At 40.4% G+C, this 27,458-nt stretch overlaps 1 protein-coding gene across 2 annotated transcripts in view; it reads right to left on the bottom strand.

The window, feature by feature from the left end:
- The window catches only part of ZCCHC24 (zinc finger CCHC-type containing 24), a 114,810-nt gene that overhangs the window by 72,120 nt on the left and 15,232 nt on the right, over positions 1-27,458 (bottom strand). For both annotated transcript variants that reach the window (XM_056352135.1, XM_056352136.1), the window contains exon 2: positions 25,068-25,268. In XM_056352135.1, the coding sequence (XP_056208110.1) occupies positions 25,068-25,268 (201 nt within the window). The remainder of the gene's footprint in view (positions 1-25,067; positions 25,269-27,458) is intronic.

Raw genomic sequence — 27,458 nt, 5'->3', positions numbered from 1 at the left:
GCAGGCAGTAAACAGAACTGATTTTAAAGTCAATATGCGTGATGGCTGTCCTTACTAAAAGACAAAAGAAATCTAATTCCCAGGGTCTGCAACTAGTAAAACTAATGATGACCTGCAGAAAAGAAAGATAGATTTTTGCAAATGTGTGACTGTGAAGTTGAGTGCTGGAACTACCAAAGAAAAGGAAGAAAGTTGGAAGAGCTTGCTGACTCGATGAGCCTCTGTGGAAGTCAAGTTCTCCAGGAGCTTCTCCATGACTTCACTGTCAGTCACTGCAAGCCATGTTAGTTTGCGCATTTTAGTTGCTATAATGTAACTGAAGTAGTGACATGATCCCCATGAAACAACCCTCTTCCTCAGTGCAATAAGCAATAATGATTGACTTCGCTGAACTACAGGCACATAGTCCAGTCACTCTTCATATTCTAGAAATAACACAAAACCCCCATGCTGTTTCCAACCTGTATTTCACATTTACAACACGTAGCCAATAGTGACATCCTAGACTGGGGTTCCAGGGACACATGCATTTGCCGAGGAGGACCTGGTTATGAGTTTGAAAAGCATGAATTCCCTGGGGAGGATGTGTGGGGTACTGCAGTGCCTCAGGGCAAACTGGTAGAGCCAAGGAATATATTTCTGACTGTGCTAGAAAGATGCCCCTTGCAAAGTCCATCAGGCAGAACAAACACAGCTCTGTTTTACGTGATGCGAATGGATTCTAAGGGCACATTACCGCCTTCTTGTAAAAAAGGATCTTCTTTGTGACCAAAATTCCTGAGCATACTGCACACTGCAGCTAAACTCGGGAGGTCCGCACACAATCTCTCTGTTGTATTTTCTGTGGTGCATATGCGGTACTGCAAAAGACAATAGCAGATGGACAGTCCTCACTGAACAGTGAATGGGATTATCTGTCTTTAGGCTTATAATATTTTTGTAATTTACTGAGCAGAATTCAACTGTCTAGGCTCTAATACATGAAACGGTATCAAAGAACAGCTTCTGGACTGAAAGCATTTAAAAGTAGTTCACAATTTGGCCTAAAGATGCTGTGCAGCAGCCCTCCACACTGATGCAGTAAAAAGGCAAAGCACTACTAATGGATCTTGTATGAAGGTTGCCATGAGAAAGACCAGAGTCTGTCATAGAAAACCTGAGATGCTTTAGGAAGGTTTAACTTTTACTTTCCTTATTTCTTTTGTATAAGGTAGTTGTCTCTTCCACTGTTGACACTTCCTATCCCTGTGGGACTGAGGATCTTTGTGACTGTGTAGAAGAACAATGTGTAGCAGTGTAAATCCAAGTGACCATACTATAACTGGTTATATAAATAAAAATATAATATTTATATAATATATAATTATAATTTTATATTATAAAATATATAATATATATTTATATAATGAATAATAATAATGTTGCCCTTGCTCTGCTTCTAGATATAAGAGGACAGTGGCTGAAACCTGTTAAAAAAGAAGTCTGACATAAAATTTTTGTTTAGCTTACCAATCGTTCCTCAGTGTACGACTATGCTCTTCATCTAGTTCCTGAGAATTACAACTTTCCTCCAAAGAAATAACAAATTAAGATCTAACTTAGATGGCAAAATAGCAAACTGTTGCCTTCCAGAATCTCTCTTCTCTGTTGGTAACCATCTCCAAGTGTTTTAAGCACATATTCTCTGAACTAGTAGGGTTTTGATTGAAGAAAATTTTCCACAGACCCATCATAGTTATCTGCCAGCTGTGCTGGTTTTCTTTCCAGAAATATACCATTAACTAAAACAACATGATCAGTACCAAAACAGATTACTATTTGAACACTTACTACCATCCCAAAGAATGTAATCAATTCCTTAATGGGCAGGACTGCCACTAGCTTGAATGTCACTGCATTTCAATGTGAGATGGGGAGCTTCGGACTGGACTTTTAGAAGGATGGAACAGCATTCATCTCACACTTCAGCCTGCAACTATGCCATGTAAAAGTCAATCATGCTATCAAAGGGACAGGCACACATGGGAGTGATGTAAAAGTACTTAGCTGGATTTAGTTGGTTGAGATTGATTAAATCACAAAAAATGGCCGGGCATCTTGCAAAACTTCTGCGTAGATACATACAGAAACACAGAATAGACTGTATCTTGCAGGTAGCTTTTGCAATACACAGCCTTTAGGTTTCAAACCCCGTCTTTAATGACACGAATGGTACAGTTTGTTATAGGCAAGGCTGTCTGCATCACTCTTGCCACAGCACAAGGAAAGGCGACAAGTCTGAAAGGCACATCTTGGTTAAGCGAGAGTTGTTTTGAGAGACTATAGCAGTAGGCATATCACACCCCATTTTGTACACGAGGGCATCTTTAGAAGAGCTGGTGGGGGACAGTGTTGTTTCCATTCTTGGCCCTTCTACTGAAGTTGTGACTAACGGTGCCACAGCCGTTGCAACAGCCTTTATCTTATGGATGCCTGTCTACAAATAAATGGACTGACAGCATCCACATCTATACCGAAGGCCATCGGAGAAAGTGCTTGAATGCTAGTGACCCTCTTTGAAAGCCCAACAATAACTTCATAGCTTGCCCGCTAAGATTTTCAATGTCATGTTTCAGTACTTTCTGGTAAGAGAGGCATTCATAGCAGTTCATTTTTGGCTGCTGAGTAACAGCAAAGGGAAGTTCTGTTAGATCAGCAGACGAGAAGGAAGACGGCATCCCTGCGCGGAGCTCAGCGCAGCTGGGCGGAAGCCCTTCTCCTGCTCTTTAAATCCCATTTCCTCCTCAGGGAAGCTGAGCGAGTGTGCTCCCTCTCCAAGCCCGCCTTCCCTCCACACTGCCTGTCCCCTCACAGCCAGCCACACACGTATGCGCGCGTACACGTACGCACACGGCCTTTCTTTGGGTGTCGTCTGTTTTCTTAATTTAGATTGCAACCCTTTTGGCCTGTCAATAGAAGTATGAACAGAGCTGGGCTGTAAAGCAGTTCATTTGGCAGTTAAGTCGGATGTTATGCAGCCACTGAAGTTTGTGTTTACTTGAACCACGACAGATCCTGATCCTACCAGTCAGAATCATACAAAATATATGGTGATTTGTGCTACAGAGACAATTACATATTCCTGCAAGTTATGTACCTTAATGGAAGAGCACGGATTTGCTCTTTCCAAGTAACAATACATGTAATATGTAATTTGAAGCAGGTAATCAGGGTATCATCTTCCTTTTTATTGTTTTCCTGTGATAATACAAGCATACTGATTAAATAGAAATTATAGTTGGATTTGAGCTCCAGATTTGCCAAATGCTGTGAACTGCTATGTGATGAATATGATAACGTACCAAAGATTAAAAGGAGAAAAACATCGCTAATGCAGTTGGCAAAGCTAATACTGAGATTCTTGTCTCCAGAGACATAGTTCCTTGTTTCATGTATCAGAGTTATGGGGGGGGAATTCATGAGGACAAAGTCTGAGAACAGGGCATGCAGGGATCTCTTGAGCCATGTAGGAGGACTAGTGCTATTTTTAAGCTCCACTGATTCACTGATAACTCTAAAAGACTTAGCACTCTACTTGTACTAACAGCAAATGACAATAAGAAGTGAGGCATATCATACTCAGCGGGTCGTTTGCCAGGAGGAACACAGACGGTGCTTTAGAAAGATGGCTGATAAATCCATTTAGCACCAAAAGTGAAAGTTGCCAGTGCAGCTTTTCAAAGTGCCCCTAGCAGGGAAGTACAGCAGAATCTGCCTTCACCTCCTTCTCTATAGCAAGCTATTGAGGTATTTCAGACCACATTTCACTAGAAATACATAGTGTTCCTCCATGCAGCCAAGGTACTTACTTTTGATTTTTCTCTCTGTTTTCTTCCTTCCTCCATCTTCTTGTTCACTGAGAAGCATTACCTTGGCTCCTCCTTCCAGGAAGCGCAAGATCGGTAAATTGCTCATGTTTACACGAGGTCACATGGCAATCTTTGCTCCACACAAACAGTGCATGCATGCCCTGATAAATTTGGTCTCAGGAAAAGATCTAAGGAAAAAAATACCACTTTCATGACATCTCCTAGTGGACAGGAGGAATTGAATAGGAACAGAGAGTTATACAAGCAGATGTGTATTGCATCCAACTTTGCATGATGTATCTGGCAAATACAGTTGCAGTGTGGTAAAATGCAGGAGGTAGAGGTTTCGATGAGAAACAGAATTTTAAAACAAATGAGAACACTGCTGATTTGTTACATTCTTCAACCAGCACCCTCTGCATGGTGTTGCTCAGATTGTGATGTGTAACTAAGATGCAGTACAGAAAAATGCATTCCCTTGTGCCTCATCAAATGTTTGCATACCCTGCTCACTTTCCAGAAAGATGGAAGGAACTCACCCAGCCTCCCAGGCAGAAGCACACTGATGCCTGTTCTTTTGTTGACACATAGAAAGGATATGGTCTTGTAATACCATACCCAAAAGGTGAATGACTTTCTGCAAGGTGAATGGGGGAAACGTACTTTGACACTGACCAGCATCTCTAGGCTGCAATTTTTCGTAAGTGGACTTCCATCTTGAGATTGGTACCTTTACTGGCACTCCAGAGACGAATAATCCACAAGTGCATGCTGAACTTTTCTGTTAAAGGTATTCTCTCACTGTTCACGGTTATGGTGGTGGAGAGTGTCTTTCAAAGAGGGAAGACTGTGAGAATCAGATTCACGGTAAAATATACGAAAACTCTGAGACAACATTTTTCCCATAGACTGGAGCAAGGCTGTGAGGTTGACTTGAATGAGAAGTAAGTAAAAGTTCCAAGACCAGAAGTGCACAAGAGAGCAGCATTTATTCAGACTACTGTTCAAATGTACCTGCCTCTGTAGCATGTAATTGGTTTGCTCCAGTCCTGCTGCCCGTCAAGTTATTTGCTTTCCCTCAAACTTTGGCAGAACATTGCTGTATTTGCTACACGTTTAACAGCTGCTCTTTCTGAGGTAGCCTTCTCCAGAGCAAAACAGTGTTAGTTAAATTTGGAGATAAAATAAAGACAAAAGTACCTTCATAAATAGCTCTAGAAGGAATCCCCACCATGATACAACTCTCTCACCAAAATTATGTGCCAAAAATACAGATGTTCACTGTAACTGCTTCTTATTCCTTCCTGGTCCTTAGTTCCTGTACATCTTGGCTAGCTTAAGCCACAGCTCTTGAAAATACAAAGTTGAAAGGGAAATCATAGTTGGGTTGATTTAATAGTGAGAGAGAAATCCCAACAATGACAACAACTTTTGTTGGCATTTACAAACCATTAGTTTGAGTGATGATGTATACTTATGGGTGGAAAAGGCATTCAAGATTGATTTGTAGGACTTAAAAATGAGATCTTGGCCTTAGCATGAGCCCACAAAGTGTGATTGAAAGTGTAAGAAGCAAATGGGGAGGGAGATAAAAGATTTTGGAGAAACTTCTGTACCAGAATAGCAAAATGACTAGCATCACAAATTCAAGCATCGTTGGGTGATCATAAAAGCAAGTGAAATAACCTTTCTCAAAAATTATCTGAATAAAAGAACTGTTCAAAAAATAGTATTTCAGTTTATTTCTAAATGTTCCATCAATTTGATAAAACAGAAACTCTTTTTTCAACTCTTAGTTTTTTTAGTTTTGCTATTTTGATCAAAGGATAATAATCCCATGATCTTTCATCAAATGCAACTATGAAGTCCTTTTCATCTAAAACCTAAATCTTTTTAAGGTTAAAATCTAAACAAGGGATCATAAGCAGAATTCTAACTACACTGTTAAAACAATTGTACAAATATGGTTCAAAGCCAAACATTCCGAATTAGAAAGGTGCTTATATTTTGGAAAAATACTAGAACAGCTTTGACTCTTACTCATAGTGATGACTAAGTAATTCAGTCTCACAAATTCACCATTCCCCAAACCATCCCCATAACTGAATTGGTTGTAATGAGGTGCTCTTCTCACTGTCAAAAGCAGTTTAGGGGTGAGCTGAATCCGAAAATAAAAATTCATCATTTCGATCACAGGGATGCTGAAGCCACACCTTTCTTATGTTTCAGTTTGATAATATTACATTAAGTTGTAGACAAAAAGATGAACAAAGGTAAACTAAGGACTGATGAAGCCTGCAGAGGACAGTGTTTGGGGTATGGTAAATAATGAAAAGGTCATCTAACTGATACAGGGATCTCAGTCATTGAGTGAGCTGCACATCACCATGCTTTAGCTTAGCCAAATGCAAAATTAGAGGGGTACAGCTTGTTGCTGTACAGGTTTCTTCTCTGACAGTGATTCTGAAAAAGACCTCAGACCACTGCTGTTAATCAGCTAAACTTGAGTTTCCAGTGTGATGCTATGAAAAAAATAAAACTTTTTCTTCATTGCTGATGATCTTGTGCGCTACAACAGTGTCTTTTGGTTTGGTTTTTAATCAAGACTAGTCATTAAAAAAACAGGGGAAAAAAAGTACTCCAACTCTATGAGCAATTAGGTCAGCTGTGTAGAAACAAGCACAAAGTTTACTACTTCCAAGGACCTAAGTGGGCAGTAAAATGCTGGGAACAGACTTGCATCCACCGCAGGCCAGCTCTGCAGTCCTGCCGGTACAGCAGGCCCCAGCAGGGTCTTGGTGTCAGCTGTGATGCAGCTATTCCAAACTTGTATCTCCAGCCTTGGGTCAGAAAGAAGCAGTTTTCTAATGAAGGGCACTGTACAGAATGAGACATGTTTGGCTTATGTGGAAACGCACAGAAAACTACGAGGTACAGTAAATGGTCAAGGGAGTTGCCTTGCCACTTCTGACTCAAGATTCACATATCCGTTGCGCAATTTGAGTTCTTTCCACTGCATAAGTGCGACAGCTAAGTAAAGTCAGAATGCCATGCCGGCTGAAATTCTCAGCTAACAGTATTACCTGGCTTCTCCTGTTTGTTATTGCAGACCAGATCATCCAATATTAGGAAAAAATGCATCCCCAACTTGAACAGAATCATGTTCACTTGTCCTTGAGCACTGACCATGTTAGGCTTGCCTGCCTTCAGTCTTAGGACCTAACACACAAAACACCGTAGAAAATTTAGGAGAGCTTTTGAGGTCAAACCCAACAAGGACAGAGAAGCAGGAGTAAAGGTTTTGAAAGTCCTAGTTCTGTGATTTTATTTAAAATGGAGAACTAATTGCAAACTGTCTAACTACAACATCAAATCTGCAGTGCAAAGAACGTTCCCTGTCAAAAAGTTGATTAAAGTACTGAAGCCACTGGAGTTCTGGTTTAGTTTGTCTTTCTTTGCCCTCTCCCCCGTTCAGCTGGGACAGAGAAAGTGGAATCTGAAGTGGTCAAAATATTACTTGGGCCATTATTTCACTCTAGATCAATACTTCCACATGTTTTAATCCAATGTATTCAGAGCTTCATTGCCCCCAGCATCTGAAATGTACTGAGAATCTTCCCTGTCAGCTTTTTAGATGGGCAATATTCTGTCAGTTCATTGACTAACTGGTGTGCTGTTTTCCCAGAGGGCGTACTCAGTATTTGAGAGAAAAAGCCGTATTCCATCTGGTAACATGTCATGACTGTACCTCTTACTTTCTATCTCATGGGACTTGTGGGGTATATTTTTATCATGATAGCTCTTGAAGGAGCTACTTCCAGAACGGGAAATCCCATGCTGTGATGCTTGCAACCCTAACTCTCTGTGTGGCAGTGCACTGTGTCGTGTAAGGTATTTCGAGTAAGGAGTTTTGAGCCCAGCCAGAGTTTAGGTCCAATTAACTTCTAACATCCCATGAATCAGATATTTTAGCATCAATCCTGTTAATCTTTGGATTACAGATGGCAAAAAGGTGCCACAAGCCCATCCTGGCTTCCCACAGGCTGAAAATCTGTTCAGCATGACTAATACTTAATTCAAAAGGGTCCCCAGATTCTGCTTTGTGTAGCTGGTGTGTAGCATGGCAGAGATTAAAGAAGACAGAGCTAGACTCTTCTCACTGGTGTCCAGTGGCAGAGGAGATGTTATCCAAAAGGCAATGGGCACAAACTGAAATACCAGAAATTGCCTTTAAAATAAGAAAAGCTGTTTTACTGTGAGGGTGACTGAACACTGGCAGAGGTTGCCCAGGGAGGTCGTGCTGTCTCCATCCTTGGAGATACTCAACACCCGAGTGGTGTTGAGCAGGGGGTTGGACTAGCTGATCTCCCCAGATCCCTGCCAGCCTCAGCAGTTTTGTTGATTCTGTGATTTAATATTCCAGAGTCACATGGAAGGTTTCCTGTAAAGTACCTGAATTCTGAAGAGTAAAGGGGAGAATAAAAGGGGTATTTAGTATGAACAGTGGGGAAGTTTGCAAAACACCCAGGGGTTTTTCAACTTTAAAAGTTTAATTTGGATGTGCTAAAGACCCTGTTTCTTGATTTATTTATTGACTGCAAAAGTACACGCGACTAGATTTTGAAGAGGACTGAGTGCATGAAAAATTATTCTCTAATACCTACCAATCTTTAGTGAATTGTCTTCAACCATCTTCACTTTTTACAAAAGTTTGAGCAAACACATTTCCTGGTATGGTATTTCTGGAAAACCAATATTTCTACTTTTGTTGTAGGGAACAAAATCATGTGAGTTGAGTAACCAGCCATAGTTAAGCAACAAACCTGAATGTTAGAATACTGGTAATCTAGCTGCATGTTAAAACTATGTCAGACTATTAAAATTCAACTAAAACCAAACTCATTTCCCCTAAATTGATCATAAATGAAATGAAAATAGACTGATGTCCTACGTTGTGTTCTGTAGGATAGTTGTCTAGTTCTACCTGTATGACACAAGGCTCCACTAGCAGGAAAGGCTCAGCTATATGTGGTGAAACACCAGTTCTGTATTCTGCGAGACATTTTATCTGATCGGTCCATGTAATTTACTCCAACAGAAAAGTCAGGCAGGGCTTAAGAGAAAAAAACAGCTCCAAGAAGATCTGTCTTCTGGAAATGTACAGTATGGTACTTCTTGGAGTTTCCAAGTTCAGTTATTCATCCCAGCAAGAACTGCCTTAAGAGAGAAGGAATCAGGAATTGTTTTTTTTTTTTTTTAAGAAGCTGTATGGTATACATCAATTTTACAAGGAGACAGTGAGTATTTACTGCTGGATATCCAACTGCTGGCTGACAGTCTGACTTATGGAATCCTACTAAAACCTACTATGGGCTTCTTCAAGAATTTCAAGTTGTTTTTCCATAGATCTAAATCTACAGATTTAACTCTTGGGGCTCAGTGCACTTTGGCTGTGTTCCTTGTTGTAACATAATCACACAAGGTATGCTAAAAATACCCAGTGATGAAACCACTGTGTCTTAACTTGCAAGATGTAGCAAGCAGATAAACAACACGTTTTCTAGAGTGATTAATAAAATGACAGTGATGAATGAAGTGACAGCCACTGGAGATTTAAAGAGAAAAATATTGGGGGAAAAAGTTGAGTTTGGAAAAGCTAGATAAGGCTTATGTCTCTGGGAACTGTATAGAAGGATCACAAGAGCTGTGCTTTCCATTCCACATTACGTCTGTTTTGGTGTGCCAAATATCCATTCTTCAGCCTTAAATCTCCTACATCAATGGAAGGCACCTGGAAAGGAGACTGAATGGGTCAAAACGTTCATCTTGGATACTCTGGAAAAGGAATGAAGGATTTAACTGTAGCAGCTGGATAAGGAGGGGAATTGATTGGGAAAGAATCTCAAGAATGGAGGTGAGATAAAGAGAAGGTATGACAGGATGCAGAACATGGGGTCAGCAGGGTCAGACCCTCTGTACATGCTCCAATAATTCTGCTGGAGCAAGGCAACAACCTGTCTTTGAAGGCTGACCATCCAAAGTTGCTTATGCCTGTCTCCAACTCTTACCGAAACAAGAGTAGTTTTTTTTCCACAGACGTAGATGGGAGTTAGTCCTTGTTAAACTAACCTTAGGGCGATGCTGTACAATGCCCTCTCTGATTATTATTCAGCAGCTGGTAGTCTTCAGGCAACAGCTGTCTTCTCAATTCTCACACTTCCCAGGCTCTTATCTCTACTAGCTTCTGCTTTGGGCCCTTATTAGCCATCAAATGTGTTAGGGGTTTGTAAGAGAGAAGACTATGGGATGGAGAGAAAAGACATGATAAGGGATGTTTCTGAAGAGCAATGCTTTTGTAAGATACAACTCTTCCTCCTGAGAAAGGTCCAAGGGATTGCACTGTGGTGGTTTGCATCCTTTATGGAACAGATGCCCTCCCCAAGAACAGTGACTGATTACAGCTCTGCCACTGGTCCCTGCTGTGGTTTCTGCGTACTCTGAATCTCTGCTGAGATTCATCTCTGAATCAAGATGAACTGGTTAAAACAACACAGGCTCTAATGCAAAGCCTGCAGCCTGCACCCAGCTCTAACCATCCATCAACACAAGTAATCACCAATGTGAACCAGGGTTCAGATAAGACCAGCTCATGAATAATGAACAGTTCGATAACCCGGGCCAAACACATAGTAGTGAACAAGTACTTTGAAGTGACTGTAGCTGCAGAGCAGTTCCCTTCATCGCAGGCACAAACGTTCAGTAGCTCGGTTCAGTCTGACAGCAGAGCGCCCTGGAGTCTCCGCGGATGCTAAACTACCACTAAGCAGCATCCCTGAGTAATTCTGCCATTTCCTGATGGTCGGGAGATTTATCTCCATCATAACAGGTCTAACCACAGTCCTCCATGGAAGACAATACAACATTCACAGATATTAAGCTGTGGCATTTGAAAACCTCAAATCTACAGCATGCTGTATTACATCTCAACAAGTATGGTTACAGGACTTTTGCATCAGAAGTGGCCTGGGCCAGCTGGCCCAGAGCAGTGGCAGAACTTGCCCGGGTCTGCAAGCACTGCAGTCGGACACGGCTGGGAGAGGTGCAGGCACTGAGAGAAGGCCACTTCTGTCAACCGCTCTGCCTTCTGGCACAATGGAACCTTCTTCCAGCCCAGCAGTGCTCATTAGCAGGCAAAGGGGAGCTTCCCAGAGTTACAAGCTGAGCTGAGACAATGTTGTATGCTCTCACGGGAACTAAAGCTCACCAGGAACCTTATCCCATTCCAAGTGCAAGGTACATGTATCTGACCTCTTTTTTCTGCTGTTTAAGGAAGACAGTTACTAGACAGAAACACTACAATACATGCACAAGACTGACCCTGGGAAGAAACTGGGAGAGCAAACCACAAGTATACATCTTGAGAACACTCAGATGCTAAATTATATGAAAGGGGAGCACAAGTGAACGGAACAGAGTGACTGAGAGGGAGCTTTCCTTCACCATGAGGCCATCAACCCACCATCCACAGATCTGGGAAGTGCCTGTGCAGAAAAGACGTCTGCAGTCGCAGCAGAGTTGGCAGAGCCACCTATAAAACTTTATCTTGCCAATCTAGAGGAAAATGGCTGTGGAAACGTAGATGCAAAAGTGGCATAAAAGAAACTTTGTGGCTTGTTTTAAGTCAAATACAGTTGAAATGAGGGAAGCTTGCAATGCCTCACAATCTGTGCCTATGGAAACATGCCTCTCAGAGACAAAGCAAACCCTGATGCATCTCAGTGTTATTGGAAGTACAGAAGACACCGCTTTTACTTCAATTATTCACTTGTCTGAAAGTTACTGGGAACATTCCTTTGAATTAGTCACATAAAAATCAATTTTACTCATGCTTTTTGTTATTTCCTCTAAAAATGAAACAAGTGTATTTTTCCAATTGGCTGCTTGGCGCAAGTCTTTTGGTACAGAAGTTTCTGACACCTTCTCCTCAAGCCTAAGATGTAATACATTTCAAGGATTATGATACATTCAAGAAATGAAAAATAGTGGAGAGAAAGAAAAAAATGCAAAGCTTCACGTGTAGGAAGGACTGGACTGCTGTGTCTAAAGCTTAGGTTTATGGTCAGGGCTAGGGTCGAGAGAAGGAGAAAGCCTAAAGCTACAGTTGGATTTGGGCTGGAAACAGGCTGCCAAAGAAGCTGAGGGATGTGAAAAACTTGTTCCCTGAGGACAAGTCTTGGTCTTGGAAAGGGCTTGGGCATCTTGTGTACAGCTCAACCTAGGACTAGGGTTAGGCTTAAGGTAAGGGTTGAAAGAGGGAGCCCAGAGTCACAGCTGTGAGATTCTGCAAATAATTCTCCAAAGTAAACTGGGGGATGACGTTATAATTTCATCTCCCTGGTTTACTGAGTCTCTGGAGGGATTGGGACCCTGAAACAGCAAAGCCAGGGAATAAAGGATTTTAATAATTTATATCACATTACTTTTTTAATTTCTGACTCAGAACTCCTATTTGTGAAGGTCAGTGTAATTTTTCAGTAGCAGCACTGAATTTGGGATATACTAGGCTTGTTTAGGGCTCAGAGTAACTGATAACATAAACACTCAATTTCTTCTCACTTTTCCACAAAGAATCTTGACTTGTTATCAATTTTACCTCCAAACCATACCCCTCCTGCCCTCTGCTCTCTGAAAACACACTGAAATCTAAAGTTTCAGACATTCTAGGAATCTTTCCTGATTCTTTTTTTCCCCGTCTCCGAGAAATCTGATCCACCAGATGGGTGGGAGAGCTTATTGTTTCTTCGTCTGACATCTGGATTTCATTAGCAGACTCATGCGTGCTGAATCAGGAATGGGAGCTCAGAAAAAAGCAGATGAGAGTTAGAATTATGTTAATGCTAAAAAAAAAAATGCCCCGTTCTCCTCTCCAGCTTTGCAAACAAACACAAAATGTGAGTCACGTTGTGAGCTCAGCATAAACAGTACAGCCCTTATTAGCCGTACCCACTTAACGCTAATATTGGATATATTATGCCTCAAACAGCTATAGAGGAGAACTTTGTATTATCTATTAAAAAACCCCAACTTTCCAATAGTTTTGCATTAATGCCACTACTTTTCAGGTTTAGAGTAAGTGTCTCCTGTCTTTTATTTAAACAGATTCAGTATAGTATGCAAGGAAATAATTTATCACAAACCAACCATAAAATTACAGTTAAGACTTGCTGCTCAGGAGACTGTAAATGATACCAGCAAAAGAGACAATTCTTTTAAAGTTTAACAGGAGTGTTAGCAGTGGCCTAAAATTCAGGCTGTTATTAATAACCATAGCTTTCATGACTGAACAACAGAAATAGTAATACAAGCAGTAACTATCTGTCAGTCTCGTGTGTGGAGCTATACTAACAGCCTCTGGATGACTTAGATCTCATCTTATTTGCTAAGGCTAATGGCTGCAGGCATACAACATCCATCTTTACAGCCCACCTTATCCTTCCTCCCCAGTGCACCAGGACCCCTGGGGTCTCAGACCACGAGTGCCAAGCTATCCTAGACAGAGATCCCTGTCTTCTAAGGGCACTAAGCAGAGATGAGGAGACTCAAAGCATTTGTGACTGGGTCACACAGAGGAAGAGGGATCCACAAGAAGGTTTTGGTTGCGTTTGAGAAAATCAGATGGGTCTGGAATAAGAAATCCAACAAAATTACGCAATGGTGAAAAGCTGTGAGGGCAGAGTGATTACAGATACTAGAGAAAAGCTGAATGCGGAAGTCAGCCTTCCCACTCCCCTGCAAGTCGCCTCACGAAAACCTCATCCATCACTGAAAAATGTCTCTGTCCCCTCTTTAGAGCTTCAGCTGTCACATTTGATGTCCACATTACATCAGGCAGGATACAACTGTGTAATATACTTAGATTAGCAGGAAACTGATAGAAACATTTGGTGACTAATGCAAAAATGACTAGCGTGCTATAAAACTAACCATACTCTGATTTTAGATGTGTAACAGCACTCTATGCTATCTCAGGAGATATGGGTATCACCTGTCCTGAGAAGGTTATATGCCTGTGACAGGTGAAATGCAGTTGGATATGTATTTCACCTGTCACAGCCATGTAACAATCTCAGGATAGGAATGAATCCCTAAATTTACATAAGTAACCATTTTCAAGGACACCTGAAAATTCCTGGGCTTGATTCTCCACTTTCTCATGTTTTGTGTAAACACTTTTTACAAGTGGCAAGCACAGCACAAAAGCCAGTGCTACTATTTTGGTGCTGGTTTGCCCTCATGTAAAGTGTACAGAAAATCTGGCCCAGGGTCACCTGCCATTACGGGAGCAATTTTTCATGATTCTTGGGAAAAATGACAACAGCAGTGCAGTTTTCTCATTTAGCTCTAATCTATTAAACCTTAACTAGAATTTACAGAAATCTAAGTAGCAGAGCTCTAACTTGCATTAAGAAATACAAAATGCAGTTCTGGAAGGACTATTAACTTTTTGGTTTTAGAACTATTTAAACCAAAGTCACCTTTCTACTTTGATGACGAATCTCCTTTGAACTCCTAGTAAAGCCTTGTTTGCCATTTCTTTGAAAGGAGGCTTCCTCTCCCCCGCTTCTTGCTCTTCTGATTTCCTCGACTGTGTAATCAGGCATTTAAGAGTAAGAGAAACATGACTGCTGTATAAAACCATCTCAGAGGTTATCTCTGCTCTTGTGAAGCCTTCTGAGGGTCTCCTTTCCTCCCCCGCATAAAACCCACGGGGCTGTGTTTGGGAGGGCTGAGCGCGCACTCGGGCTGGGTGTTCTTGGTTGCCAGGTGGTATGGGTAGGCTGGCTCAGGTGGCAGTATTGGTTTGTGTGGGCTGTTGCAGAATTTTATCTATAGTTGCGCACCTGCAATGGGATTTAAAATTAGAAATGGATTTGAAACCAGTATTTTGTATATGAAACCCTTGAACCTGGGAAATTTTCAGTATTACTCATGTCCAAAATTATAGCTTGAGACTACGTCTAGTGCTGCTGTACTCCTGTGCACGTTTCTGCACAGTCAGAGAGCAGCAAGTATCTTGTGGAAAATGAGGTGCAAATCTGAGGATGAACTAGTAGTCTAAACTATGTCATTTCCAAAATGTCTGCTGTTGCTGCTAAAATCCCCCCAATGTTTCAACTTAAGAGCCTGTCTACGGGCTTTATTGCCTTAGCTAATAATTTGGCACTGACCGGGCTCTGAAATGAAAGGCTTATTCTTTGTTTTCTCTAATTACTATACAAACATTTTAGCTTTTCTGCCCCGTGAAGGAAATGTGGAAGAAAAAACCTTGTTTTTTAAGAAAAAAACCAAGCTTCTACAAACCTGGGAAACGTCTCCTTACATACCAGTCTTTCATCAGTAACATGACAGATGATTTCTAGTGTAAAATATAAAATGTTAAGGAACGAAGTTTACTGTAAGCTTATGCTGAGCTTGATGTCCATGGGGCTGACATCCATGCATCAGTATAGCACAGAGGCTTGTGTTCCTGATCCAGGCAGTGCCGCCTTCCCTCCTGCTGCTGATCTAACTCACTCTGCCATTCTGAAGGATATATAAAATCCCCCAAGGCACAGATGGGCATTAGTTACCTGAGAAACTGTGTTCACATCTCATAGTAGACTTTTTTATAGCTATAAAAGAGGCCATACTGAAATACGTAAGGCTCCTTTTACATTTATTGACATAAGCCAGATACAGCAGAATAACACCAATACTTGTGCTATATCAGCGAAATGGAAGAGGGATTAATTTCCATTTAGTATCTATTTCTTGAGGGAAGTGATATAACAGCATGGAAAGGCAGGTCTGCCTGGTACATCTTGACAGCAGGAAAATGAGAGGGGCCTCCCAGGTTGGCTTTGTGTCCTCCCAGTCTACAGGCTGTCCTGGGACAATCAGAAAAGCAAGGAAAAGCTGAGCTGCCTCTGCTAGCTGTTGCCAGCATTTTCATTTTTGAGAAATGAAGTTCTGTTAAAGCAGGGAAAGAAAGCTGAACTATTGATACATTGGGCAGATGTGAAAATTTTCATGATTTCTAACCAGAAATGCCAAGACATAAATATTCATTTGGGTAAATGAAGCTAATGAAACATTGCAAACCCAATTCTCCACTTCAGATGTCCACTTCAACCTCTTTTGTTTTTTCGGCTGAACACCTTGTTGAAACAGACATTTTCCTAGAGAAAATCCCTTTACGAAAAAATAAAAAAGTTATTTGACTTTCTAAATATAGATTCAATGAAGCTACATTTTTACAGGAAGTGTCTGCGCATGGGCATTTTGACAGGTGTTATTTGCAAGGTTTAGGGTCTTTTGTTTTCTGTATTTATTGTTGTAATAAAGGCCTGTTTGCTTCAACTTCTATGTTTTAGTGGTATTGTATTTTGCAAGAATATTTTATTTAAAAGCACAGTGAAGAAGGATTGTAGTAGACATTAATGCTGAAGAACAATCAGTGACGTCTTATTGCAGAGCAGGAAAATTTAGTTAATTATCATACAATCACAGTATCATTAAATTTGGAGGGGACGTTGGGAGGTCACCAAGTTCAACCTCCTGCTGCTCAAAGCAGGACCAACATTCAGTTCATTCCGGTCAGGTTTCCTAGGGCTTTGTCCAGTCAGATCTTGAATGCTTCCAAGCATGGATGGAAATTCCACAACCTATATTTCACACTAAACCAAAATACTTCTACAGAGTAAGAAAACATGATTCACTTAATCTTCCATTATTCCTTTCTTATCAGTGCAAACGAGGAATTGATAAACTAGTGTGGTTTTGACCTGGTGGCTCTCCTACCTTATCTATAAATCAGCTTGTGGCGGGTTGGAAACCAGACCTCACTCTCCCTCTCAAGAGGAATGCTGGCAGTATTCATTTCCAAGCTCAGCACTTAATTATGGTTTATCAGGAGTTTTGTTGCAAGCTAAGCAAATACCAAATTGTTAGTAAACAGAGTTCAGATTCAGACCAATGCAATAGCTATGCTCAGTCTACTTCAAAGGGGTTTATAAAAGTCTCTCAGTGACTTGCAAAGGATTTGGATCTGGTCTGTTGTGCACATTTTTGAAATATAAATTATGCACGTTTAAGATAATGAGTTGTATTATTAGTGTACAATAGTAGAAACACATAAGGCTGGGAGATGCTTTGGGATGTTCTCTTACTTGTCCCTGGACAGGAACACCCATGAAAATCCTGATGTGTGTTTATCTATATTGTTTTGAAAGTGTTCCAGTGATCAAGAGCCTTCCCAGGCACTCCGTATCAATGCCTCACAGTTTGAAAAAGCAGCCTAGCTGAAGTCCAGTGCTACTGGATCTGGAAAATAAACTGTGCCCTTCATGCGAGGTTTTCTACATATTTGCAAATTAACGTGTCTTTTTGAGGGAGCTAACAACACTGGTTCTTTAGTCTTTCAACAGAAGTCGTATTTCAGAGACGCCAAATTAATTTTTCTCCTCTTCTGTCTTTCCTAAATTACTGTGCTTAACCTGGACCCTGATGGGGCCTCACCAGTGCAGAAACTTTATTCAGTTTAAATGCCAGGTATCCATAAAGGTTTACATTTAAACAGTATTCTTTTCCCGATATCCATCTTGTTGCTAGTGGGCAACCAGCCTGAAATTATCCAGACAGTGAATATGCAAACAAGATTCAAAAGTAACCAAAAAGGAGATGGAAAACCTCAATGAAATGAAATCAAATTTTGTGGCGAGCAATCCTCTAACACAGGGGTCCTCAAATTTTTTAACCAGGGGGCCGGCGCGCGGATGAAGTGGCAGGCAGCCATCTGCGGCTGCTTGGTTTCCCCCCCCAACCCCCGGCGGGGGGGTCTGTAAATACCGGGGGCCGGATTGAGGACCCTGGGGGGCTGTACCTGGCCCGCAGGCTGTAGTTTGAGGACCCCTGATCTAACACCTGTCACACAGTCCATTGGTAACCATCACGCAGGACCTGAGATTCCACTCCAAGGCCACCATGAAGGCCAAGCAAGCACACCGTCTTATAGTATTTAACTTTCTCACATCTGTTTACATTGCACTTCACATGGGAAAAAAACCCAACAAAACACCAAAAAACCAACGAAACAACAAAACCCCAAAATGTTTTGAACTTGTATCAGTAATAAAGACTGAACCACAGTAATAATGGCTTAGTGATGGTGCTGAAGGAGGAGTTTGGTTTTGGCTGGTCTTCCAGACTCGGGAATGCAATATTGAGTAGCGTGCTAGACAGGAAAGGGGCACAGACACAGTTCAGTAGATATTTCTGTTTTCTTTTTCACTATCAAACTGCTCTTATTCTGGTGTGTCAAGGTCAGTATCTTCTTTCCAAACACCCAGTTTATCAAACAACTGGACATAAATGACGCATATTATAGACAGTTTTAAAATTAGTACTTTGGGAGCATGCTCTCAAAGCAGAGCTGTTTGGATCCCCTCTACTGACATCCAGCTGTCTGAGTTACTTGCCTCTCTGATAAATGGTTTAAATCCATGATATGCACAGCTTATTCAGAACTTCCAAAGCAGAGTGCAATGAGTATTTTCTGATGTTTCAGACTCTTAAACAGCTTACATTTCCAGAGGTAAAATGGATGTGACAAAATTACAGCCCATCATACTTTGATTACAAGATGTCTGGAAGTCTTCATAATACAAGTAGAAATTATCTGAGAAAATATATCCAGCTAATCTCAGAAACTCTGAGAAAACTTTACAGGCATATGAGAAAGAAAAAAACCCAAACAAACCTGCAATAAATTCTGTAGTATATTTGTTATCATGGAGTTGTCAAAGGGGCTGCATGTGACAAAAAGTAATTTAAAAAATCTTAGCCATGTCCAAATCATCTAAAATAATTTTGTGCAGCTTCTGAGTGGAGAAATATGAATAAATGAAAGTAGCATGTTCCATATAAACAAGACTTTTGAAAGCCTCAGATTGTTCCAGTATGTTGTAATGTGTCAGTTTAGTATGCATATAGGTATTTACAGAATGAACACTTGAGAATTACAATTCTGTATAGCAGAGATTAACAGCTTATTCCTCCTTGTAATACAGGCATACGGATTATCTCTTAGTATTACCAAAATCAGTGTTACTGCACCAGAGACGAGTGTGGCTGTCATTGTATTTTCTTATGTGTCCCATGTTTTCATCTTTGCCTCTGTAAGAGGAACACTAATTTTTGTGATTCAAATACTGCTTTATTCATACCAGGGATCCCACTGTCAGGCTGTAACAACTCTCTAAGCCAACAGAATTGAGGCATAAACAAGGGAGACCCAAAGAGCACCAGATCAAATGCCAGCAAGTATACTCCAACCAAAAACTATGGTGGAACCTGCACGACTGAGCCATGCAGAGTTTCAGATTCACGAGAGACTGGGGAGATTGACCCCTCATCCTATAACTGAATGTCAATATTGGTATTTCCCCGAGTTCAATGGAGAACAGACAAGTTTGTTTAGAAGCCATCACCTGATATTCAAAAGACTACTGTAAAATGTAGCAACTGTCAAAAATTATTATTTTCAGAGTGAATTTTGAGATTTTTCAAAGGCCATTATCTCCTTTCATTCCAGAGCACTCTGAAGCATCATCTTCCACTTAAAAAGAAAAACAAATTTCAAGAGGTTTGTGTTTGTTTTGCTTTTTAAAAACATTAAGATCTCCAAGCTAAAAAACAGAAAGGTAAAATCTTTCTGTCTTCGTAAAGATGGCAGCTTGTTCCTCATTGCCATCTTAGCCAGCCTTTCATACCTGGAGAAAGCACAGCTGTGGACTCCTTGAATATTGCGGAAATTTGAGATCCTTGCACAACCATAAGGCACAAGACAGATCAGATGAATGTTTCAGGCATGAGAGTTGCTGCAATCTTGCAGCCAAATAGCTGCCTGCTGAGCCAACTCTACTGCCAAAGATCCACTATATCTGACCACAGGGAGGGACAGCTTCAGGGCAGCATGATCTGGCAGACCAAGCTATGGACTAAGAAGAAAGGACTAAACTCAGTTTGACACTGATTTCTTCCACATCCTGCATGAAACCACAAAAGCAAATCTATGCAAACTCAAGCAGCCACAGTAATTACCTACTACTGCCATTGACTTGAATATGTGTTCTCAAGGTACTTTAGTTTTACAGGATCTGCTTCAAAGATCAGTGTTGGCAACAGAAAGGCTCCCACTGTTGGCCTCATTAATATGGATCATGCCATACATTTCATTCATAGATTTAAAAATGCAGTGCAAAATGAGGCTAATATTGTTTCCCATTACGTAGACGTCTGCAGTAGTATGTCTGTACTTCTATGAGCATGCACATGCGTTTCCCTCTAGGAGTATAGCGTAAAATTGGGAAACGCACTGTGTAATAGTTCTGTATGTCCCAGGGACCAGACTGAGCCGTTGCAGTGCATCAGGGATCTGACTGCAGAACGGTGATATCTGCCCAATTATTTTTCTTTTCCACCAAGTCTCTACAATGTGAGAGTTCCTTGCCTGTGTAGAAATTTACAGGAATTGTCAGGAAGATTTTTTCAGAGAGTATGGCACTGGCACACGGATCAGAGCAGTCTCCTTGTCCGGCATTCAGAAGAACATGGCTGGAGCCATGTATTTGTTAAGTGACTAGACCTGCACGTATTTTCACAAAAGGATTTGACAGCACTTGAACAAAGTTGGGACAGAGAGACCAGTAGATGGAAATGGTGCTTGGCAGAAACACATGGTAGGGCAGTTTGGAAACTGAATACAGAAATGCTTTGCTGGAGCTCTGAGCTCAGACCTCCACAAGTAGAAACTTCGTTGCTACTTTTTCTGTTAATCCGTTACAGCCCAAATTAACAAGAGGCATCTCATATGCAATAAATGAGGTCCAAGTTCTGTGTCCACATATTTCCTTCCCAAAGATTTTGAACCATGGCAAAGGTTCAATTACTCAGCAACTTCTTAGAACCTGAACTAGGTGTTTTACTCACAAATTTCCATATATACTGCATCTAACGCCATACCCCATTATCCTGTAATTTCTGCATATTAAACCTATATGATAGGTCTGAGTTTAGAGTGACAACATCATGGAAGGGTGGTGATGTCAATAACATCCCTACACTGTAAAGGAGCAAGATTCATTTTGTATAGGCCATGCATAGTACAAACCAACCCACTGCTCATATTTTTTAGGATTTAAAAATACAGACTACAGTGACAATGGGTAAAAAGAGACAATGTAACTTTTTTTAAAAGGTCTTCTATGAGTCACTACATCTGCTAGATAAATAAATGTCATAAAGAATCGTATATCTTAACTATTACTGGCCCAAAGCTCATCATTATTTGTCCTGGCAAGGGAAAGGAAACCTATGGTTATCCTGCATACCTAAGATGTACGCTGGCACGGTACCTTCGAGCACACAAATAAGTAAAGTTTTGACTAACCTATGTTTGTATTTATATATCATGCAACTAACGACTAGTAAACCAGATAGGAAAAGTACTCTCTTCACCTTTCTTGCTATTTAAAGAGAAATATTTTGTATATTTGATGGCACTGTCAATGATAATTTAAGAGCACCACTCTATTAAGTTTAAGAGCACTGCTTTTAACCTTTATTCGCTAGACTTTTTCAGTTCATTCAGGTCAATGAGAATTCTGTGTGTGAAAGAACATCAAAGAGCTACAAGTAAGATATTATTGTCTAAGACACTGAAACTCAAAAATCAGTTCAGAGAAAATGTAGGTATGCTATAAAGATGACACTAAAGATAAAAAGTGCCATGTTTTTTGTAGACATACTATTTGCAACAAACAGATTTCCCAAATTTGGCAAATTGGAAATGATGAATTGCAGTCATAGCATTGCATTAATTTCTGGTAGTTCCTAAAACAGAAAACACACTTTCTATCACTACAGATTGCACAAATTATGTGCTAAAATAATAGAAGTTTGCTAAACCCCATTTCAATTTCTAAACGGATAATTTTGGACAGGATATTGGACAAACTGCAGATACCTAAGTAACTCAAATACTAAAGCTAGCCCCTTTTTTTAATAATTATTTAGCCTCCTAGAATATGATTATCACTTAAGATAGAAATCTGAACAGATACATATATTTTCATCACTATTGTACACCATCAACTTTTACAGCAACAGAAAAGGGACACGTATCTTTACAGTGTTTATAGCAAGCAGAATTAAGGGAGGATATAGTCTCAAAGTTGTTACACAATTTATTTTGTTATGCAGGAAAAACTCCATAAAACACCCCATCTCAGAATCTGTTTCTTATTAGACAGTTATATAAAAAGAAAATAAAAATACCGTATGATTTACTGATATGTGTTTTGTCCAAATCGGATTAGTTTATCTTTTTTCTCTATTCAAATTTAAGTCCTTTAAAAATGCATAGCTACAGCCCATTTTTGGTAGGACTTGCAAAACAACTTTTGTTTTTGACAGCACGAGCAAAACTAAGCATCAAAATGTAAGCTATTAAGCAAATGCATATAATGTTCAAATTAAGAAATCAGTTAATCATCAAAAGCAGTGGTAACAAATGAGCTCTTTCTGACAAAGTCATCATCCTGCCATTGGTGCTCCCTTCTTGTGCACAATGTTTTCAACATTTTGAGCACAACTCATGCATGCAGGGTCATCATCCCCATAGATCTGTCCTCAAATGTAGATAACATAAGGGAAGTGCTTAAGTTTCTGTGAACGCTTAAGTCTGCTTTTTTCAAGAAAGCACTTACATGCTGACTAGCCCGTGAAACACTTGCTTGTGTTAGAAATCTCCAGTAAGGCAGAACTAACATCATATCACCTGTTCCTTATGTAAGATAAACATTGATCTATAGAAACAGACACGTGCACACACATCAAAAGGCACTGATGAGATCTGTTCTGGGATGCCATACATACATGTAGTTGTGCATGTGCAAGGAGAAGAAAAGCACACGAGGACAGCCATGAGAAGGACTGGGGAACAGAGAGTCCGTATACTTTTTGTGAGGAGACTAAGGAAACCTGGCTTGGTTAGTCCTACAGAATGAATGCTGAGAGAGGATATGATTGCAGTCTATTAATACATCCTGAGATAAACACCAGGGAGGGAGAAGAGCTATTTCAGTGGAGGACAATGTTGGCAGGAGAACAAATGACTATAAAGTGGCCATGAGTTACACTTATCCTGGAAATTGGAAGATTTCTAATTATTAGGAGCTGACTGAGGTTCTGGAACAGCTTCCCACATCAGCAATAGTAAGAGCAAAATACTAAAATACTTCCCAACAAAAACTTGATCAGTTTGCAGAAGGGGCTGTATGATATGGCTGCCCGTAACTGTAGAAGACCGCATGCAAGGAGCAAGCAGACACCTCCCAGTCCTGTGTTCCTTCACTCATTACTCACTAGCTCATAGGCCAGGCACAGGCTATGCTCTGTAGGAATTCTTTTCATTTCCTGGTTTACAGAGAAATGTATAGGCATTACTAGTGAAATCTTAACAAAAATTACACAGTATGTGCCATTTAAGGGAATTAATCTTCCTACAGGTCCCTTAATTTCTTTGCATGTCCCGGATTTCTATGAGCATGTCTTCAATTTTCATTAACCATTCTTTAATCCCTAGTGCCTCAAACTGTAAAAAGACCTATGAAACAAACAATGCATTGCTGCTCCAACACTGACACATTCACGCGGGACCATCTGTGCGAGCTGCAGCTTGCACGTATTGATTGTCAAGAGACTTGTTGCATTCATTTGGTTTCTTACGCAGCACGGCCCAGCCATCTCCCCCAGTTCTCTTTCGCTCTGCCACATATTTAGTAGTTGGGGTTTTAATCCCTTTATTAAGTAATGTATGCTATTACATGGTCCTATCTCTATGTTTTGCTGTAATGTGCTAAACAAAGTACATTAAACACGGAAGTACACAAACCACAGTATTTTTGACTTCCTAGCAAATAAAATGCATAGCTTTTTTTCCTAAAGAAAACTGCCTTACTCAACATATATTGAAATAATATGAAGTTAAAATATTTTCAAGTGCCACACCCAAGACTGCAAACATACTTTAATTCCACAGCTTTCATTAGAATTCATGAAAGATATAAAGCCAAAGTCCATGAAGAAAACAGTTTAGTCTAGGCATAACAGCAGGAGGAATACACCCAGTTAAAGCTGATCTGACATTAGACTTGATTTCATGCTGACCTTGCTCAGCTGGCAGATGCTTTTCCACCTGTGTTTTGGCTTATATATCTCTGACATCCTCAACTGCAAATTAAGTGTAGTTAATTCTATGCAGACTAATTCTGCTGAAAGTCACACAGCAAGACAGTAAGGAGGTTAAAGTCATAGTGAAGTGGAGGCCGGTGATGTCCACATCTGTATTTCTAGAGTATTGGCAGCACTTTAATTTCCTTGGGACTCTACACAGAACATGGTTGGAGTTGTGAAAGTTTAAGCCAGCAACATGACTGCATCCAGCTGAAACTTGAGAGGATGGAGAAACCTTGCACACTGTGGCTTGGAGCCTCAGAAAAAAAAAATTCCAGATTGGTGAGTGGTCTTGGTGCACACCGGTTTATACCTCTTTCCTAAGTAAATAAATATTGCCAGCTTTGACTACAAAAAATCTCTAGGAGTCCAAAACCATCACATCTTGCCAAGTATAGCAAACCTATGAGACGAAAGAAATTTTGCACCAGAAATACTTGGAATTTGTGTTACTGCAACACTGATTCAAAGTTCTCATCCAGCGTAACAATTTCTTCTCCTTTAGCATATGTAACTTGTTATATTTTTATTAAGTGCCATTGCCAAACTGACTATACAGTGCACTGCTTGAAAACGTATTTCACACAATCTGTGATAGAAAACTACATAGTAGTAATTTTTAAAGTTTCCAAAATCTACTTATTCATGTGCCTAGATTAATATCTTTTGTAATGCTTATTAGGCAAATGAAATAGCATATTTTTTCCATCGCTATTGTGGTAAAGAATAGATTAAAAGAACACATGGCTAGCTTGGCACTTTGTCAAGACATTTCTTCAGTGCTACTCACTCTAAAGAAGTATTTCAGTCAAATTCTGCGTTACTAAATCAAGGAACAGCAAAACTTTTCACGAAGATTTTTCCAGAATATTGTATGTTCCTTACCTGTGGGCAGTCTTTGATGTAGTGTCCCTTGTTAAAGCAGAGGTGGCACAGGTAATTAGGAGGTGGCCTCTTGCTGGGTTTTCTTGCTTCTGAAGAAAGGGATAGGTCAGAGAAGTGCTCAGTGAGGGAGCTTAACCCATCCACAATGTTATTAAGAGAGCCATAAGGGGATGCGCTCTTGTACAGACTGCTGCTCAGAGCCTGCAAAAGAAAAGAGAAAAATCACATGAAACATAGTACTTATTAAATATTGTCTTGAGACTGATCTGAGTAGGGGAAGGATAAAAATAGCAGGAAAAAACTGATTTTTTTTTTTTTTCATTAAGGATGTGGCTGCATATTTGAGGAGAGCAATATACAGGCCATTAATAATTAATAAACAGGTTTTACGAAGGCAGTGCAATGGAGCTGGTCACCCCACCACTGGGCAAACGATTGAGCTTGCCACGGTTCACTTAGTCCAACCCTCCCACTAAGCAACAACTGTTTTCTTGTGTATGGTCATACCACATTCATGGTACGGTTAGAATATGCAGGCAAAAAGCTGAAGGAACAACCCACAAAAGGGAACACTATTTTGTCCAAAACTACTTACACAAGCAATACTGAAGTCAGGGAAAGTAAAAGAATGCCAATAGAAATGTAAAGTAGTTTTTAATTTCCAATATGGTTAATGAGACAGTCAACACAGAGTCCCGTGTTCAAAGAATAACAAGAAATGTTCAGATCTACATCTGCCTTGGATTTTCTAAGGGGAAACCTGCTGTGATTTAAACATTTCCTGATAAACAGTAAATACCTAGTTTTTGTATTTCACCTCAATAGGATCTTCACTCTCTCAATCTGCAAATCAAAATCAGGAGCTCCTAATTTGCCATTCTGTAGTTTTAGAACAGCAGGAAACCCATCATCACCTAAATAGCTAATCTCCCTAATGGAGACAACAAGGATTCATTCACTTTAATGTGTTAAGGTCAAAAGAAACTGTGTAGTAGGAGTTTAAAAAGTAAATGATAACTTAAAAAAATTAATTAACATGGTAATGAATCACTGTAGAAACAGGACCAACTATTGACAGCCCTCTCCACCCTGAAATGATGGGACACATCTCACAGGGTGTTTCTGTGTTAGGTCTGGTACGCCTCACAGTAATACTGTGCTCATGTAATTCTCCTGCATCAGAAAATTACTGCTGTACTTCTGGCTTATTGGACAGTGAGGTAAGAAGAGGTCCAACCTTTGCATCCGTGGAGACCTTGTTTCTCAGTGCTATTAAATCCAAATACTTCAATGGAGTCTTTATACATGTCATATGTTTTAATATGTTTATATATGTTACTTAAGTATTGAAGACGCTCATTGAAACTGATTGAGAGAATTTGTGAAGTAAATCTGAAATGGAATTACATTTATTTCAAAGATCTCAAACATTCAGGGTGTCTGCACAGTGAGGGCGTTTTCTGGGTGACAGTCACATCCCCAAAGAATCATATTGAAGCTCTAGGCACAATTCCCTGGATGTGTCCCAGCTATCACTGAATCCCATCCCACTGCAGCTGGTGCATACTGTAAATAAAAATTCAGCCTAAGTGGCAGGCCACCGCCATATAGATAATCCGCTTCACCCACCTCACTATAGTCAAACACAACGTGCTGAGCTCCACTGACCCCTCTGACAAAGCTGGAGCTGGTGCCCGGCAGCAAAATCACTTCAAAGGGCCACAGAGCAGAGCCTGGTCTCACAGGGGACTTCACATGTCCTGCCACTGAGACGCCCATCATTTTATCCCCAGCAGAGCATAGTTCTGTGCTGATGCAAGATGTTCTAGATGCTGAGAGGAGAATCAGCCGCTTTGTTTCGGGGGTTAAACCCATACATTTTAAAAGGAAAAGCTATTTAAGAAACTAATGAAAAGGTTTTAGCTGCTTTAGCCATCAAGCAACCAGAGATACCTCCAACGGTCACTGGAATTTATTTTCTAGGATTTATTGGACACTACTGGAACGAGAAATTCTTGGCATCAAATTGTTAAAAGGAAGGGGAAGTGCTATGGATGCCAAAATAGTATTAATTAAGGGTCTTCAAGGCATTCTTGTCTCCCTCGGAGCCACTTTCTCTTACGTACACTTGGAGTAATAAAAAATATTTCTCTTTAAGAGCCCCACTTGCCAAGAGATTCTTAAAGTACTTCACATGCATTACACCCATCAGTAACTTTGCAAATTCCCTGTTATCTGATTTTTATAGAAGGGTGGGTGTATGGACAACACTGAATGTGTGAAATCCCAAATTCTTTACCCACTGACGAAACCTGGAACATCCCCTGAGGATGTAGAATATAGAACTCCTGCCGATCAGGAGGCTGCTATTTCTGGCCCCAGGGCCAACCC

Source organism: Falco biarmicus, chromosome 9 (genome assembly GCF_023638135.1).
Source record: "Falco biarmicus isolate bFalBia1 chromosome 9, bFalBia1.pri, whole genome shotgun sequence".
In the NCBI taxonomy this organism is placed as follows: domain Eukaryota; kingdom Metazoa; phylum Chordata; class Aves; order Falconiformes; family Falconidae; genus Falco; species Falco biarmicus.
The sequence above is the reverse complement of the archived record's forward strand: the minus strand, read 5'-3'. Positions and strand labels throughout refer to the sequence as shown.